Raw genomic sequence first — 17,829 nt, 5'->3', positions numbered from 1 at the left:
AAGCCAGGTGTGGTGGCATACACCTGTAGTCCCAATTACTCCAGGAGGCTCAGCAAGTGGGATTGCTTGAGTCCAGGAGTACAAGGCTGTAGTGAGCTATGATTGTGCCACTACACTCCAGCCTGGATGACAGAGGGAGACCTTGTATAATAAGAAAAAAAAAACAAACCACCAACCAACCACCAAAAAGACAAACAAAAAAACCCCCAAACAATGACAAAAAAACACACCCAAAAGCAGCAGAAGAGATAATAAAGATAAAAGAAGAAATCAATTAATTTAAAAAACAGGAAAAAAAATGAAACAAAGACCTATTTCTTTGGGAAGATCAGTAAAACACAAATCTGTAGCGAGACAGACAATAAAGAAAAGACAGACAGAAATTACCAAGATCAGGAATAAAACAGGGAACATTACTACAGACACCACTAACATGAAAATAATACTGGGAACACTTCCACACATAAATTTGACAATGTAGACAAAATGAACAAATTCCTTAAAAAACGCAAACACAATATGAAACAGACAATTTGAATAGACCTTAATTATAAATATTAAGGAAACTGAATCATAGCTTTAAAACTCCCCCAAAAGAAATCTCCAGGTCCAGATGGTTTTCACTGGAGAATTCCACCAAATGTTTAGAGAAGAATTAACACCAATTCTATACAATTTCTCTTCCAGCAAACACAAGAGGGGACACTTCTCAATTTATTTTATGAAACTAATACTACCTTGATACTCAAACCACACAAAGACAGTATAAAAGAAAATTACAGATCAAAATCTCTCTTGAACACTTATGTAAAAATCCTTATCAAAATATTACCAGATAGAACTCAGCAATACATAAAAATAATTGTATACCATGACCAAGTGGAGTTCATTTCAGGAATGCAAGGCTACTTAACCATTCAAAATATCAATGTAAACCACCAAATTAACATACTAAAGGAAAAGAAGTCACTACCATATCAATCAATGCAGAAAAAGCATTTGACAAAATTCAACACCTATTTATGATAAAAAGGATCAGAAAAGTAGGACTAGAGAAAACTTCATCAGCTTCATAAAGAACATCTACAAAAACCTACATCTAAAGTTAATGGTAAAAGACTGAATGCTTTCTCCCTAAGATAAGAAACAAGGCAAGGTGTCCACTGTCACTCTGATTCAAACCTCGTGTTGAAAGTTCCTACAGTAAATGCAATAAAGCAAGAAAGGAAATCAAAGGCATACACATTGAAAAAGAAAACATAAAACTGTCCCTATTTGCAGTATGATATGATTGGCTATGTAGAAAACTGCAACGGATCTTAAAAGGACTTCAATGGCTGGGCCCGGTGGCTCACGCCTGTAATCCCGAGCACCTTGGGAGGCCAAGGCGGGTGGATGACCTAAGGTCAGGAGTTCGGGACCAGCCTGATCAACATGGTGAAACCACGTCTCTACTAAAAAACACAAAAATTAGCCAGGTATGGGGGTGCATGACTGTAGTCCCAGCTACTCGGGAGGCTGAGGCAGGAGAAATGGCGTAAACCTGGGATGCAGAGGTTGCAGTGAGCCGAGATCGCGCCACTACACTCCAGCCTGGGCGAAAGAGCAAGACTCCGTCTCAAAAAAAAAAAAAGTAAAACTATCAAACTTTTTTGGGAAAAAAATGAACATTTTCAGGATCCAGAGTATCAAACAGTTTTAAACTTGACACCAAAAGCACCAAAAACAATCCATTAAGGAAAAACTGACTTTATTAAGATGAAGACAAGCTACAGATTAGGAAAAAATATTTGCAAATCACGTACTTGACAAAGGACTAATATCTGAAATATATAAAGAACTTTCAAAACAACGGTAAAAAAAATTAGAAAATAGACAAAAGACATGAAAACATTTCACCAAAGATGTACAGATGGCAAATAAGCACATGAAAAGATGTTTATCATCATCAATCATGAGGGAAATGCAAGTTAAACCACAATGAGATAGTACTACACATCTGTGATGAAAATGGGTAGAATAAAAATACCTACACCACCAAATGCTGATGAGGATGCAGAGAAACTGAAGCTCTCATACACTCTTGGTAAGAATGTAAAATGATACCATCACTCTGGAAAATATTTGGCAGTTTCTTATAAAACGAAGTATGGGACTAATCTTCAACCCAGAAATTGTACCCTGGACATCTATCCTGGAGCATTAAAAACGTGTTCATATAAAATTCTGTACATAAATGGATATAGAATTTTAGTTTTAATAGCCAAAAAGTGGAAACAACCCAGGTGTCCTTCAATAGGTAAATGGTTAAACAAGTTGTCCATACCATGGAATACTACTCAGCAATAAAAAGGATAGAACGATTGATGCATACAACCTAGATCAATTTCCAGATAATTATGTGAAATGACAAAAGCCAATCCCAAAAGGTTACATACTGTTTGTATGTAGCCTTTTATATAATATTCTCAAAAATGACAAAATTGTCGAAATATGCATATCAGTGGCTGCTATGGATTAAGAGGGCAGGGGCAGAAGGAAAAGTGGATTGGCTACACCAGAACATAAGCAACAAGGTATATAAGGGACCCTTGTAGTGATGGAAATGTTCCGTATTTTGATGGTGTATCAATAACCCAGTTGTGATATTGTACTATAGTTTTGCAGCATGTTAACATGGGCGAAATAGGTGAAAGACTACACAGGATCTCCATTACTTCTTACAACTGCATGTGAATCTACAATAACCTAAGAAAGTTTTCTTTTTAAAAAAAATGTACATAAAAGAAAAAACATTTGATCTTGAATGATACCTACAAATTGAACACTTCTTTATTAAATAAATAAAACATGTTTAGAATCTTTTACCCAAACAAGCACACACACAATAAAATAACTTACAGTATTCACTTCTTTGGGTGGTGAATTACTTTCAGCACTTGGTGGTGACACCGAGTTTCCTGGGGAGGAAAAACACAATTTCAAATAAAAGCCAAATAATACTTTTTATTGCTAATAATGAAAAATAGTGTAGGTGATATTCAAGTAACAGGGCTATACCACAATGATCTTATAGCTACACCAGAACATAAGTAACATCCTACTTTTCCCAACAGAAAATAAGGACTTAGCTGGGCACAGTGGCTCACCCCTATAATCCCAGCACTTTGGGAGGCCAAGGCAGGTGGATCACTTGAGGTCAGGAGTTCAAGACCAGCCTGGCCAACATGGTGAAAACCCGTCTCTACTAAAAATACAAAAATTAGCTGGGCATGGTGGTGCACTCTTGTAATCCCAATTACTCAGGAGGCTGAGGTAGGAGAACCACTTGAACCTGGGAGGCGGGGGTTTCAGTGAGCTGAGATAGTGCCACTGCATTCCAGCCCGGACAACAGAGTGAGACTCCGTCTTGGAAAAAAGTAAAAATATAAATAAAAGAACTTGTTCAAAATTTTCTTGACTAGTGCTCCTCTCATTGTGAACTTTTCTCCATTCACTAAGGCAGCAGTTCTCAAATTTTCTGGTTTCAGAAACCCTCTGCACTTTTAAAAGCTGAGGACCCTACAGAGCTTTTGTTTACATGGCTTATTTCAATCAATATTTACTGTATTAGAAATTAAAACTAAATTTAAACATCCGTTTAAAAATAAATGTATTACATGCTGATAATTTGTAAAAACTATATTTTTCAAAACAAAATATAGAAGAATTACACATTTTTGCATATCATTAGTGATTGGCTTAACAGAAGACAGCTGGATTCATATACAGCTTTTGCCTTCAACTCAGTGAAATGTTGCTTCTGGTTTTGGTATCTGAAAAAAAAAGTTTGGCCTCCCAGAGACAGGTATTTGCAACGAGGAGGAATACTTAATGTTCTCCTCTGTTAAAGGCAAATAATAGAAGGATATTTGCCTTTAATAGTACACCAAAACAAGTGGTATAGGGTTAGAAGCAATGTGAACTCTAAAACCACATCAAGGAACTTTTCATATTGTTACGTTAGAATTCACTGATCATCCCGCACTTTGGATTCCTGCCCATGTATGACTGCAATACCACGCATTGGTCATTTGGAAAAGACAGGTTCATTGAGTTATATGCAGCATTTCCAATTGTTGACACATTTCATTATGCAATAGCAAAAATTCATGTGTTAGGGCCTGGTGCGGTGGTTCATGCCCATAATCCCAGGGTTTTGGGAGGCTGAGGCAGGAGGATCGTTTGTGCCCAGGGGTTTGAGGCCGTAGTAAGCCATGATTGTGCCATTGCACTTCAGCTTGGGTGACAGAGTGAGACTGTCTCCAAATAAAAATATTAATATTCATGTGTTAATATCATCATGCATCTCACCAGAAAAGTCTGTCTTGGGAAGTCCTTAAGCTCAAAGTGGCAGACACAAGTTTCCTAAAACCCAAAATTGCTTGAAAGCTTGAACTCTGTCACTGACAAAATATGTCAGCTGTTTTCCTTGAAGTAAAGGGCTCACTTTGTTAATTTTTGAGAAAATGCTTGCCAGGTAAGTCTGAATAACCAGTGTCCATCTTTTCAAGTAAAAAGTATGTTCCAAGAAGAGAGTTTCTCTTCAGCTTACAACTGAATCGCACACATGGTTTTCCTACTTCAGAAGATAAAAGTTAGGAGTAATTCCCATTTCATTACACAAATACTAAAAATACTGCACACAACAGTCAAGATTTAACAGAATACTTTTTACTGCTCAATCAAGTGCATTTTTAACTGAAGTTGGCATTTCTGGTTTTCCTTTTAAGTGCATGACGATGAAAAACTCAGGTTGGCGCTCCTGCCTTAAGCTGAGCTAATAATTTGCTTTTGCACCATTAGTATAAAGTTGGCATAGCAGAAAAGACAAATACTGTGAGGAAAACAGTTTTGACCTTTTGGGGAAGCCCAGAGGCCCAAGCGCACATTCTGAGAATTATATCACCATGTTGAAAGACCACAACTCATATACCTTCAAAGAGGCTAAATTCTACCAGGTCCTAACCTCTTTAGAAAGGTTTTTTTTTTTTTTTTTCATTTTGTTTTATTTTGTTTTGAGACAGAGTATCACTCTGTCACCAGGCTGGAGTACAGTGGCACGATGTCAGCTCATCACAACCTCTGCCTCCCAGGTTCAAGCGATTCTCCTGCCTCAGCCTCTCAAGTAGCTGGGACTACAGGCTTGTGCCACCACGCCCGGCTAGTTTTTGTATTTTTAGTAGAGATGGGGTTTCACCATGTTGGCCAAGCTGGTCTCGAACTCCTGACCTTGTGATCTGCCCACCTCGGCCTCCCAAAGTGCTAGGATTACAGGCGTGAGCCACCTCACCCAGCCAAGAGAGGTTTTTAGAACGGGAACTAAAGGAATAAAATAAATCATGTGAAACCAGTTAAAATCTTAGCTGTATCTTTGCGATATATGCATGAAGTCTGCACAGTATTTTTAAGATACGGGTCAATCTTTAGAACACCCATAAAAAAGCCAGAGTGTTTCCTTTCTACATTCCTAGTATAGTCCTCTGTGGGGAAAAAGCTCATTCTCTCCCCAGGAATTTTTTCTGAGATTAATGAAGCCAAAGGTAGCCACTTGGTATCTGGTTTTTCCTTCTGAATTAATAATGAAATGCAAATACGGTAAGGTAGTCATGTGCCTGTTCTGCTAATAGCCCACTGGTGTGTGGTTATATATACTTCTGGTAAGTCACAGAAACCATGAGAATCAAGAAGTAGGAAGCCTGTGGTTTTCACTCACCTGCTGGCAATTTTTTCCTGTCTCCTTTGGAGCCAACTACTTCTCCGTTGATGCCATTCAGGTTTGAAGAAACTGAATTGTCTTCCTGACTAGCCAAATATTGTTTGGTTTGCTCACAAAGCAAAAAATTGTTCTTTTTATTTCCATTCTCTGAGCTTTTCAGCCTGAAATTAGGGTGGTTAGGAAGTGTTCCAGGACTTCTTAAAGACTCATGTGGTGGAAGCTTGTTTTCATTTTTCTCAAAATTAAATGGCTCTGTCATCTTACAAGGAGGTGCTTCCAAATTATTTCTTGACATCATATTAAATGGCGATTTAACACTCACTGAGGCCTAAGGAGAGAAATGTATTTAAGAGACAACTTTTAATTTCAAAATTTCAGAAGAACTGCAGGCTCAGAGGAATTCTCCCAAATATATTTACGTAACAGATAATGCCTATAAAACGATTCCAAAGCAGATATAACCATGACATCAAAACTTGGCCGACAAGGCACAAGAAAAACACCAGTTCTCTGTAAGTATGAACTCTAACAGAAATCAACAGACCAACTCATGAAAAATCAAAAATCTCAGCGTTAAACACCATTCCTTACTTTTAAAAGCTTTTGAGTCAACGCTAATTGAAAAGGTCTTTCATGTTTTAAAATATTCCCAACCTAAAGCTTACACTTTAATGGCAAAATGCAACGGAAGAGGTGTGTTTAAATCAGGTCGTCACCTACCTTTCTACCTTCTCAGAATCCCTCTACCCTCTTCTACTTTATGCTATATCCAATCCTTGAATATGCTGAACCCTCTACCCAGAATGCCCTCGCACTCACTGCCTGACCATCCTGCGCAGGCTTCACAATCCATCTCAGCTGACCCCTCTTCCCTGTTTTGCCAAGGCCTCTGCTTTGATCATCTCCAGCTGAACTTCCACAAATTGTAATTTATACCTACTGCTTTTAAGGACCTATCTATGCATCTTTCTCTGAAAATAAGTTGGAAATGTTGCAAGCTTTCCAAGTTTAATTTGTCACAAAGTGTCTCTGAGAAACCTCTATCCACAAAACATGGTGGCTTGTTTTTCCGTTACTCTTAAAGAATTCTAAGTGCCCTGCCCAGGGGAATTAAAAGGGACAAACACCTCTTCTTTCTGAAGTAGTGACTGATAGCTTTGCTCCCAAAACGGCTGAGCGGGAGGAAAAATGTCACAGCTGAAACTGACATGAGTAATATCTAAATGTTGTTTAACATGGTCTTGAATAGAAAAAAAATAAATAGCAGTTGGTGTCCTACAACTTATTATCTCATTTCTTATTTTAAATTAGGCCTAACCTAATCCAATGAGAATACAGACAAGATAATGAAATAAAAACAAAAATATACAGGCACCCTCGAAAGTAGGGAACTCTTATTGGACCAGACCCTGAGAAGACCCCTAACAGAATGACTGCAGGTGGGCAGCGATGGGGGAGATCCTGCAGCTGCCAGGGGAAGTACAACTGTTATGCATAAGCACGCCTAAATTGAAGGGACAGGCTGAGAACTGCAATGTTTTGTGTAATAAGAGAGCAATGTCATTCAATTACAAAAGAAAAATAAAGGCTGGGCGCGGTGGCTCACGCCTGTAATCCCAGCACTTTGGGAGGCTGAGGCAGGCGGATCACGAGGTCAGGAGATCGAGATCATCTTGGCTAACACGGTGAAACCCCGTCTCTACTAAAAATACAAAAAAATTAGCCAGGCGTGGTGGCGGCTGCCTGTAGTCCCAGCTACTCAGGAGGCTGAGGCAGGAGAATGGCGTGAACCCAGGAGGCGGAGCTTGCGCCACTGCACTTCAACCTGGGTGACACAGCGAGACTCCATCTCAAAAAACAAACAAACAAAAAAACTCCAGGGGAGTCAGGTGGTGGTGGGGGGAGGAATAAAGTCTAGACTCTGTATAAGAAATACAAAGAATGTGCATTAAAATATTAGAGTAACTCCCAAACAGAAACAGAATACATAACTTTAAAATCACAGGAAATCTTAATTCAACAGAAAAAAAAAAATTCAAGTACAGAAAACATCAAGTAAGATGACAGAATCAAGCCCAAGTAATCCAAGTATCAATGAGTTAGTCTTAGTTAAAAGAGATAAAACTCAGAGAGAAAATTATTCAGTAAAATGTTAGGCACAAAAGGCACACATATAACCAAATTATATGGTAAGGTTCCAAGTAAAAGGACTAAAATATGCGCTATGCAAACAACTAAAAGATGTAACCTAAAAGGTTAGGCCGGGCACCATGGCTCATGCCTGTAATTCAAGCACTTTGGGAGGCCAAGGCAGGTGGATCACCTGAGGTCAGGAGTTCGAGACCAGCTTGGACAACATGGTGAAACTCCGTCTCTACTAAAAATGCAAAAAATTAGCCAGGCGTGGTGGCGTACGCCTGTAATCCCAGCTACTTGGGAGGCTGAGGCAGGAGAATGGCTTCATCCTGGGAGGTGGAGGTTACAGTGAGCCAAGATCACACCATTGCACTCCAGCCTGGGCAACAAGAGCAAAACTCCGCCTTGAAATAAAAGAAAACAAAAAAGATATAATGTTAATATCAGTAGCACATAAAATCAAACTCAAGGTAGAAACTATTGAGACACGTGAAGATATTTTACATTAATTAAGAAAACATAGGCTGGGCACAGTGGCTCACGCCTGTAATCCAAGCATTTTGGGAGGCCAAGGCGGGTGGATTACTTGAGGTCAGGAGTTCGAGACCAGCCTGACCAACATGGTGAAACCCTGTCTCTATTAAAAATACAAAAATTAGCTGGGTGTGGTGGCACGCACCTGTAGTCCCAGCTACTCCGGAGGCTGAGGCAGGAGAATAGCTTGAACCCAGGAGTCAGAGGTCGCAGTGAGCAGAGATGATGCCACTGCACGCCAGTCTGGGCAACGGAATGAGACTCTGTCTCAAAAACAAAAAACAAACACTCCAAGGAGATAAAGCAGCCAGGAATCTTTGAATCATTATAATGTTGTTTTGAGGTGTGTAAAACAAAACCCGACTGAAGGAGAAGAAATTCAGTCCACTATGATTAGGACACATCTATCTTAGACAACTACTACTCAGAAAACAGGCGATAGTAAAGACTATATGAGTAACAATAAACTTGACCTAACTGGGACTAATACAACCAAGAATATTCCTTTTTTTCAACACTGAGTATATACTGGACTGCAAAAACCACCTCGACTACAAAAAAACTAGTATCATACATGCTACATTCACTCATCACAATACACACAAATCTCCATCTCAGATTATGCTTCACAGAGAATCAGACTGCAATAGCCACAGGTGAAGGGTTTCTTTAGTTTAAAAGTAGTTAAAAAAATCACAAAGGAAATGATAGCAAACATAACCATGTGACAATTAAAACTTACCAAAATAGCAAAGAGTCCAGGAAATACTATCACAAAGATGACAAATTTGATACCTTTTCAAAAGTGGGATAAATATTAAGAACCTCCAGATACTGTAGCAGACTCAAACGCTATTCAACCTCTGATTTGCCAGCTAGAGTTAGCGACAATACTGGCCACAGAGTTCTCCTGAGGGGGCTTCTGAGAAAGCTCTTCCCTATCCTGAAGAACAGGGACAGATGTGGCTAGCACAGGCCTTCACCCCTTTCTTCCTGCAACACGGTCCTGAGGCCTGGAGACTTATCACCCATTTTGTAATTAGGGAGTAATAAGCACAGCCTGAGGATGGTGAAGGAGAAAATGCAGAGCCAAGTGTGTCTGGCGGTTCCTTCGCGTCATCACTCCAGCTCTGGTTTGCCTATGCAGAGACATGCTGAGGCATCAAATAAGCTGTTATTTGCAGGCCAATCAATACAGTAAAATAAATGACAAAAAGCCATGAACAGAATGCAGAGAGGAAGAAGATAAATTCATAAACATAAGGGGAAAAGCATTCAACCCTATTTATAGTAAAAAAAAAAAAAATTCAAATTGAAATAAGTATGCATTTTCTGCCTAGTGGGTGCAATTAAAAAATTAAGCCACTCATTACTGAAGGGAGTATCAATTAATATACTCTTTCTGGGAAGCAATTTAGAAATATATACGTATATATCTATGGGGTTTTTAAAAAGCATTCCTAGCCACTGACTTGGTACCTCTACATCTAGAAATCATGCCATTAAAATAATCCTAAATACCAAAAAATCCCATATATAAAAAGTCCCATTTAAAATAGCAAAAAAGGCACGGACGCAGTGGCTCACACCTGTAATCTCAGCACTTTGGGAGGCCAAGGAGTGGTGGGCTCCTGTAATCCCAGCTACTCAGGAGGCTGAGGTGGGAGAATCACCTAGAATCTGGGAGGCAGAGGTTGCAGCGAGCCAAAATTGCGCCACTGCACTCCAGCTTGGGCAACGAAGCGAGACTGTCTCAAAAAAAAAAAAAAAGTTAACTGTGACACCTTTAATAGACAGCCTATTATACTATCATTCAGAATCGTAGTTTCCAGAAACACTGTAAAATGTCTGTTAGAATGGCAAATGAAAAAGCAGTAAAAAACCTGTATAGTCAATATAATTATAACCGCAAAAGAAAATCAAAACTCCAGGTTAAAAAAAAGATGAATGAAATATATTACATTATAAATAACAATGAGTATTCTGGGGTAGGTGGGTTGATGAGGATATCTTTTTCACTGTCTTTTTCATTTTCCAAATTATATTGAATGAATCATTTTTATAGATGAAAACATTTTTAAGACTGAAGTATCATCTAATAGTAAACCTTTTTTCCAAAAATGTGGTAACTTAATTCTAAATCAAGTAAAGGATCAAAGCAATATTTAAACCATAAAACTAGCGTATAGTCATCTTCTTAAGACACTGAGTTGGATCCTCAGTATGCTGCTGTGTGTTACACCTGAGAGTCTTTCATAACACTCCTTACTTAGTAACTCATGCTGTCAATCTACAGTCAGCGCCTCAATACCCTGTATTACAGTTACCTATAGACAGTTATATCTGTCATTTAAATTATTTTAAGTTGCCTGAGTGCAGGAACTCTTATTTTTAAAAATCTGAACAAAAATACCTTTGACTTCCTGCAATATCCACCATGGTGCTTTATAGAACTAGGCATTCAAAAGATATTCGTATGATTGGCCGGGCGCGGTGGCTCACACCTGTAATCCCAGCACTTTGGGAGGCTGAGGCGGGCGGATCACGAGGTCAGGAGATTGAGACCAACCTGGCTAATACAGTGAAACCCCGTCTCTACTAAAAATACAAAAAATTAGCCGGGCATGGTGGCGGGTGCCTGTAGTCCCAGCTACTCGGGAGGCTGAGGCAGAAGAATGGCATGAACCCAGGAGGCGAGCTTGCAGTGAGCTGAGATCACGCCACTGCATTCCAGCCTGGGCTACAGAGCAAGACTCAGTCTCAAAAAAAAAAAAAAAAAAAAAAAAAAGATATTCGTATGATAAAAACTATTTTAAATGCACTATTGCACTGCTTTCATGCCAACCTGGACAGGGAAAATGACACTTGCTGTCCGAAATGACATCTGGCAGTCTTAAGTGGAGAAGCACATCAGGCGATGAGGTTTACTGAAATTTAATAACAAAACTTCATGTCTCACAACAATTCCTCCAAAATCCAAAAATTAGTAAATATATTTGACTTTAGAAACAACATCCGCGTTAGACTCACGATAAAGTTTAAGTAGCAAATAAAGAGGATTTTTACTTAAAAGAAGGTCCACCCTATTTGGAGAATGTTTGAAGGACTCACCCTATTCAGGAATTTTCGTTACAACACCCAGGGCAAATAGACATCTACACCTGTTCTGGGACCACAAACTTCTTGTTTTCTTTCATTCGGGACAGCCAATTGTGCTGCAGTGTTTTTTGTAAAATGGTTCCCCTTCCCAGCTGTTGCTGCCCTGTGACCACAACCTTTCAAAAATATCTGAGACTCTTATACTGACATGACTCTCATAATGGAACACAAGATTCCAGACACGGGTTGGCAGCCCGTCAACAGGAAAGTCAGGATGTCCCTGAGTTTGAACACTACCATTTATGCATTAACTTTTGGAGCAGGTGGCCAGTACTACTGTGAATCCAGATAAAACGTTCAGTCACCTAAAACCTTTTGGAATTTATTTTTAAATATGTAATTATCGTACCATTACATGGACTTTGATTTCTTTGATTTACAGTTCTATGAATGTAACGCAGGCATAGATTTAGGCAGCCACCACAACTGGGATACAGAATAGGCTTTTAAGGGTGAATTTTTTTTTTTTTTTTTTTTGAGATGTTGTCTCGCTCCATCGCCCAGAATGGAGTGCAGCGGCTCGATCTCCGGCTCACTGCAACCTCTGCATCCTGGGTTCAAACAATTCTCCTGCCCCAGCCTCCCAAGTAGCTGGGACTACAAGCATGCCCCATCACGCCCGGCTAATTTTTGTATTTTTAGTAGAGACGGGGTTTCACCAGACTGGTCTCAAACTCCTAACCTCAGGTGATCCGCCCGCCTCAGCCTCCCGAAGTGCTGGAATTACAGGTGTGAGCCACCGCACTCGGCCGTGAATTTTTAACATTACAAAACACCAGTAAGACTTAGCATCTATTCCTACTTGGTTTCATCCTGTATCAACCACTGGGAATATCTGAATCACAAGTAGGCAGGCCCTATGGCATAATACTGTGATTCCCAACCTCAGGCTTTAGACTTGATACCCAGGTAAACAAATGTGACAGATTATTGCTGCACAGGCCCTGAAGCCACATCGGCTAACCTCACCCAGTTTTAAAATAATTTCCCCTATATACAATCTACTATTTTTTCATGCTACTAGCGATAAATAGAAATATATTTAATCATTCTGGAATCCACAGTAATTAAATGTTGATTCAGCTAACATAAAAGGTTAACTAGAAGGGTCTCAACACTTCTCTACGTTAAAGAGTACCTCATTTTCTTAGAATTAGGAATCACTGATGTACTAGAAGAGTAGTGGACTGAAAGTGACTCATTTCTATAGTTCTACAGGCAAAAATGAGGGCTCAGCTTTCTGGATTTCTTTGTTCTGTACTTCAAGCTTTGAACCCATTAAGACCTGAAGCTCCCTAAGGGTAGACCCTCTCTTTTCTTTGGAATCCTATCGGTCCTCCCTGATGTTGCTGGGGGCTTCCTAAGACACACTATGAATAGTGGGGTAAGTCATTTCTTCTCCCTCTAGGATACCACAGGCTGGAGTTCTTTTAACAACAAAAGTGCATGCAGAGATACTCAGCTGTCATTTTTTTCCTTCTCTGATGTTTGCTTTTGTCTTCCTGGCAACCCCATGTATTCTGCAAGAACCATTCTACTCAAAGAAAACACTCCGGTTTTGGCTGGGCGCTGTGGCTCACGCCTGTAATCCCAGCACTTTGGAGGCCGAGGTGGGCGGATCACCTGAGGTGAGGAGTTGGAGACCAGCCTGGCCAACATAGTGAAACCCTGTCTCTACTAAAAATACAAAAAGTAGCAGGGCGCCAGTGGCTGGCCTGTAATCCCAGCTACTAGGAAGGCTGAGGCTGGAGAATCGCTTGAACCCGGGAGGCGGAGGTTGCAGTGAGCTGGGATCGCGCCATTGCACTCCAGCCTGGGCAACAAGAGTGAAACTCTTACTCAAAGAACAAACAAAAACACTCCGGTTTTAAACAGACAAAACGCAACGCTTCGGTAAAGCATGAGCTCTTAAGTCAGCCAGGTAAGTCTCGTCTTCCTCATTTAGCCACGCTATCTTGGGCAAATCACTTCATCTTTCTAGGATCCAGCGACTGTAAAATGCAGAGGGCAGTAGTTAACTTCCTCACAAATCCTAATCACGAGAATTAAATGAGAGACGAAGTAAATCACTTAGCACAGTGGCTAGTACTTCCTAAGGGCTTAAAGGGCAGCTATTATTTCTGCTTTACTTTTATACCACTCCTACAAGCACAAAATTTCTTCCATTCCTGTGGAACCAGCTTGCAGGCTTAAGATGAAAATAATTTGAGGACTAAAGTATTTTTATTTCGTTATTCCTACAGATAAACAAGGGAGACGTGGGAAGTTGGAATAACTTACCAAACCACCCAGGGCCAGCACCTTACACAGTTTAGATAAAAACGCAGGTCAGACTCCACGGCCTTGGATTTAAGCATACAGCACCGTGCTGCCTCACTAAGGAAGCTGGAAGCATTAGCTCCCTTAGTTCAGAAGCCCAGCAGGGCTAACGTATTTATAGTAAGGACCCTAGGTCCCGGAAAAGCTACTGGCACACAGCAGGAACTCCTTAAACAAACCAGCGCCAGCTGACCCACATCTAAGTAAATGCCCTAGCACATCTTCCTTTCCTACAGGAGGAAAGTAGGGAAAAAAAAGTCTAGTAAATGTTAATATTGTTTGTATCGTAATTTTTAGTCAAACGAAGGCACTGAATCCACATGCAAGTTTCTCTTAGAGAGAAGGTGAACGTTTGCATTTGAAGGAGTGATGCCCGGAAGCGCTATTTCCAAACTCATAGAGAATCCTCCCACACCAAACCCTCGCAGCAAGGTTCCAAGTCTCCTCTCTCCACTTCCAGGCCCCTTGTACCCGCTCAACGCCCAACCTCAACGTCCAGCACCCAACGTCTGGCCCCCAACGACCGAAGCCCCCTCCCTTCCCCTTCATGCAGGCCCTCTCCCTCCCCTATACGCCTGGGAACCCTGACCTGGAGAGAGGCAAGAGGACCGCGGATCCGAACCTGTCTCTGCGGCCTGGCGGTGGTGGCGACTGCCGGTGCTGGGAGCCCCGCCACCTGGGATGCGCCCTGCACTTCCCTCGCCTCCAGTCCCCAGTGCGCCCTCCTGGCCTCAGCGCACGCCTGCGCACTCCGCGTCCACGTGCAACTCAATGTGCCCACGTGTTCCCTCCGCCTTCCCCGGAAGCAGCTTGTGCTCTAGTTGCAGGCTCAAAAAGTTCCTTTGCAGAAACTTTTATTTTGTTCTAGCTTCTTCTAGAAAGATGTCTCTGGCAACGCCTTCGGCAAATTTGGGCGCAAAGATGCAGACTTTGTCTCCTCGAAGGTCACTTGGGTCACCGTGGCCACTTAAAGGTCTTCCAAGGTTTTCCAAATAATCAACAGCCTCTGCCTGGTCTTGGAAAGTAAACACACACGTGCTCATACTTTTTTTCTTTGCATCCTGACTGAGGGCATGTGATTATACCTGTTGGTGTTACTTAAAGACAAGCTTTTTAAGTTTGTTTGTTTGTTTTTTTTTTTTTGCTATGGAACTTTTCTAACAATTTCATAAGGGAACCCTTGTGTGCCTATCATCTAGTTTCTACCTTATCAATTCATGGTTAATCTTGTCTACATCTGCAGCCCAGGCACTCTTCGGGCAATGTTTTGAAGCAAATCCGAGAATTGTAAATGTGAGACAAAGTAGCAAACGTCCGCTTCTGGCCCCCAGCATAGTCCTCCCTAACTGTGAAAAAGCCACGTTTGTTCATTGTGTTTGTCAGCATTTCAGACCCCCTGACTTAGTAACATCTCAGCCCTCCAGAAGAATGCCTTGAAGACTGCGGATAGAACTCAGGTTCCCACCTCTCAGTATCACTGCATTTTTAGAAAAGATACTTTCAGAGATCTAGCCCTTGCCTTTTTCTGTACATAACGGACAAGATTAATGATGATGCCTAGACTTACTCTCGCACCCAAACTTTGAAAATATTTTGATCTTATATAGCTTCTGGGCACTTTTAATGTAACCCCTGGGCAGAACCTCTACCACCTAATATTTAAAGTGTGCTGACCCACTGCTTTGGAGTAGTTTAACAGAAATCCTCTGGGCTCTCCCTGGTTGCAGTCCTCAGTAAGACTCTGAATAAAACTAACTTCACTAACTTCAATTCTTTAAAAGCCTGATTTTTTTTTCTTTAGTTGATGTATCTTTTAAATTTATTTTTTAGAGCAGTTTCAGATTTACAGAATAGTGAAATGAAAGTGCTGACTGGGCGTGGGGGCTCACGCCTGTAATCCCAGCACTTTGGGAGGCCGAGGCAGGCAGATCACTTGAGGTCTGGAGTTCGAGACCAGCCTGGCGAACATGGTGAAACCCCGTCTCTACTCAAAATAAAAAAATTTAAAAAAATTAGCTGGGTGTGGTGGCAGGCGCCTGTAATCCCAGCTACTTGGGAAACTAAGGCAGGAGAATCACCTGCACCCAGGAGGCGGAGGTTTCACCGAGCCAAGATCACTGCCACTGCACTCCAGCCTGGGCAACAGAGCGAGACTGTCTCAAAAAAAAAAAAGAAAAAAAGAAAAAGAAAGAAAGAAAAGAAAGTGCTGTACAGAGTTCTGACAGAAGCCACATCGTTTCCCCTATTATTAGCATGGTCTGTTAGCATGATACATTTGTTATAATTAAGGAACCAAGGAACCAACATCGATACAGTATTAACTAAAGCCCATCTTTTTGATTTCCTTTGTTTTTACCTACTGTCCCTTTTCTGATGCAAGATCTCATCAGGATATCATATTACATTTAGTTTTCATGGATCCTTAGGCTCTTCTTGGCCATGGGACTTCCTTAGACTTTGTTTTGATGACCTTGATGTCAAGTTTCCAGGAGTACTCTCAGGCCTTTTGTAGGATGCCCTACTTTTGGAATTTGTCTGATGTTTTTCTGCTGGTAGGAAAGGAGTTATGGGTTATTGGAAGGAAGACCAGAGAGGTAAAAATGCCATTTTTATTGCATCATATCAAGCATACATCCTATGAATATGATTATGACAATTGATGTAGGATTTGGTCATCTGGCTGTGGTAGTGTTTGTTGGGTCTTTCTACTATATTCTTTTTTTTCCCTTCCCTTTTCATACTATACACTTTGGAAGGAAGCTATTATTTGAAGCCCACATTTAAGGAGTAGGGAGTTACGTTGTCCCTCTTTGAGGATGCAGTATCTGCAGAAATTATTTGAAATTCTTCTGCATGGGAGATTTGTCTCTTCTCCATTTACTAATTTAATAACGGACTAGGATATTTATTTTATACTTTTTTTCTTATTTTATACTTTTATAATCCAAAACTACTGTTTTTCCTTGCTCAGATTTTTCCAGCTTTGGCCACAGGGAGCTCTTTCAGTTGGTTTCTGTTCCTTCACATACTATCATCAGGTGGTATTTTGTTTGTTAAGCACTTTATTACTTTCTGGGATATTGTATCTTTTCATCCAAAAATATTGTAAGTAGGTGTCTTTAAGAGATTGCCACTTTTTAAGTAACATCACCAAAACATATCCCAACTTTAAAAACAATAATTTCTCTTGCTTTCCTTTCTTTTCTCCTTTTTCTCCTTTCCTCTCCTTTCCTTTCTTTCTGACAGGGTCTTGCTCTGCCGCCCAGACTAGAGTGTAGTGGCACAGTCATTGTTCACTGCAGTCCTGAACTGCTGGACTCAAGCCATCACCATGCCTCAGTAGCTGGGATTACAAGTGTGAGCCATAGTGCCTGGCCATAATTTCTTAATATCATAAAATTAATACTAAACATTTCCAGATACCTCAAATGTTATTTTTTCATTTTCTTTTTAGAGATGGGATCCCACTGTGTTGTCCAGGCTGGTCTCAAACTCCTGAGCTCAAGCAGCCCACCTTGGCCTCCCAAAGGGCTGGGATTATAGGTGTGAGCCACCACACCCAGCCATTCAGATGTTACCTTAAATCGTTGATATGTTCAAATCAGTATCAAAACATCCTGTATTTGCACTCAGTGATATATTTTAAAAAGGGGTTTCTCTTTAAATCCTGTACTTCTCTTGCAATTTATTTATTACAGTAACTGCAGGGGTTTTTTTTTTTTCCATTCAATTTTGTTGATTGCATCCCCCTGGCAGGAATACTTCACAGGTGGTGTTGTGCTTCTCTATTGTAGCATTTCAGAAAATACATAGTATGTAGTTGTTTCACTTTGGAGGATATAAGATTGATTCAGTAGGTTCAAGTGGTGCCAGCCCCATCCATCCATTACAATACGAAGCTTCCTATCAGTTTTTCATCTAAT

General features: G+C 40.6%; 1 protein-coding gene across 4 annotated transcripts in view; it reads right to left on the bottom strand.

Moving 5' to 3' along the window:
* TDRD1 (tudor domain containing 1) overlaps nucleotides 1–14,674 on the bottom strand; it is a 52,404-nt gene extending 37,730 nt beyond the window's left edge. For 2 of the 4 annotated variants that reach the window (XM_055352189.2, XM_055352188.2), the window contains exons 1-3: nucleotides 14,496–14,674; nucleotides 5,756–6,086; nucleotides 2,902–2,960 (exon numbers count right to left, since the gene is read on the bottom strand). In XM_055352189.2, the coding sequence (XP_055208164.2) occupies nucleotides 2,902–2,960; nucleotides 5,756–6,056 (360 nt within the window). In that variant the 5' untranslated portion in view covers nucleotides 6,057–6,086; nucleotides 14,496–14,674. Of the gene's footprint in view, nucleotides 1–2,901; nucleotides 2,961–5,755; nucleotides 6,087–6,577; nucleotides 6,802–14,495 lie in introns of those variants that run through there. The other 2 variants (XM_055352187.2, XM_063710520.1) reach the window with 2 other exon arrangements.
* Nucleotides 14,675–17,829: the final 3,155 nt, after the last annotated feature.

Source organism: Gorilla gorilla, chromosome 8 (assembly GCF_029281585.2).
Source record: "Gorilla gorilla gorilla isolate KB3781 chromosome 8, NHGRI_mGorGor1-v2.1_pri, whole genome shotgun sequence".
NCBI lineage: Eukaryota > Metazoa > Chordata > Mammalia > Primates > Hominidae > Gorilla > Gorilla gorilla.
The sequence above is the reverse complement of the archived record's forward strand: the minus strand, read 5'-3'. Positions and strand labels throughout refer to the sequence as shown.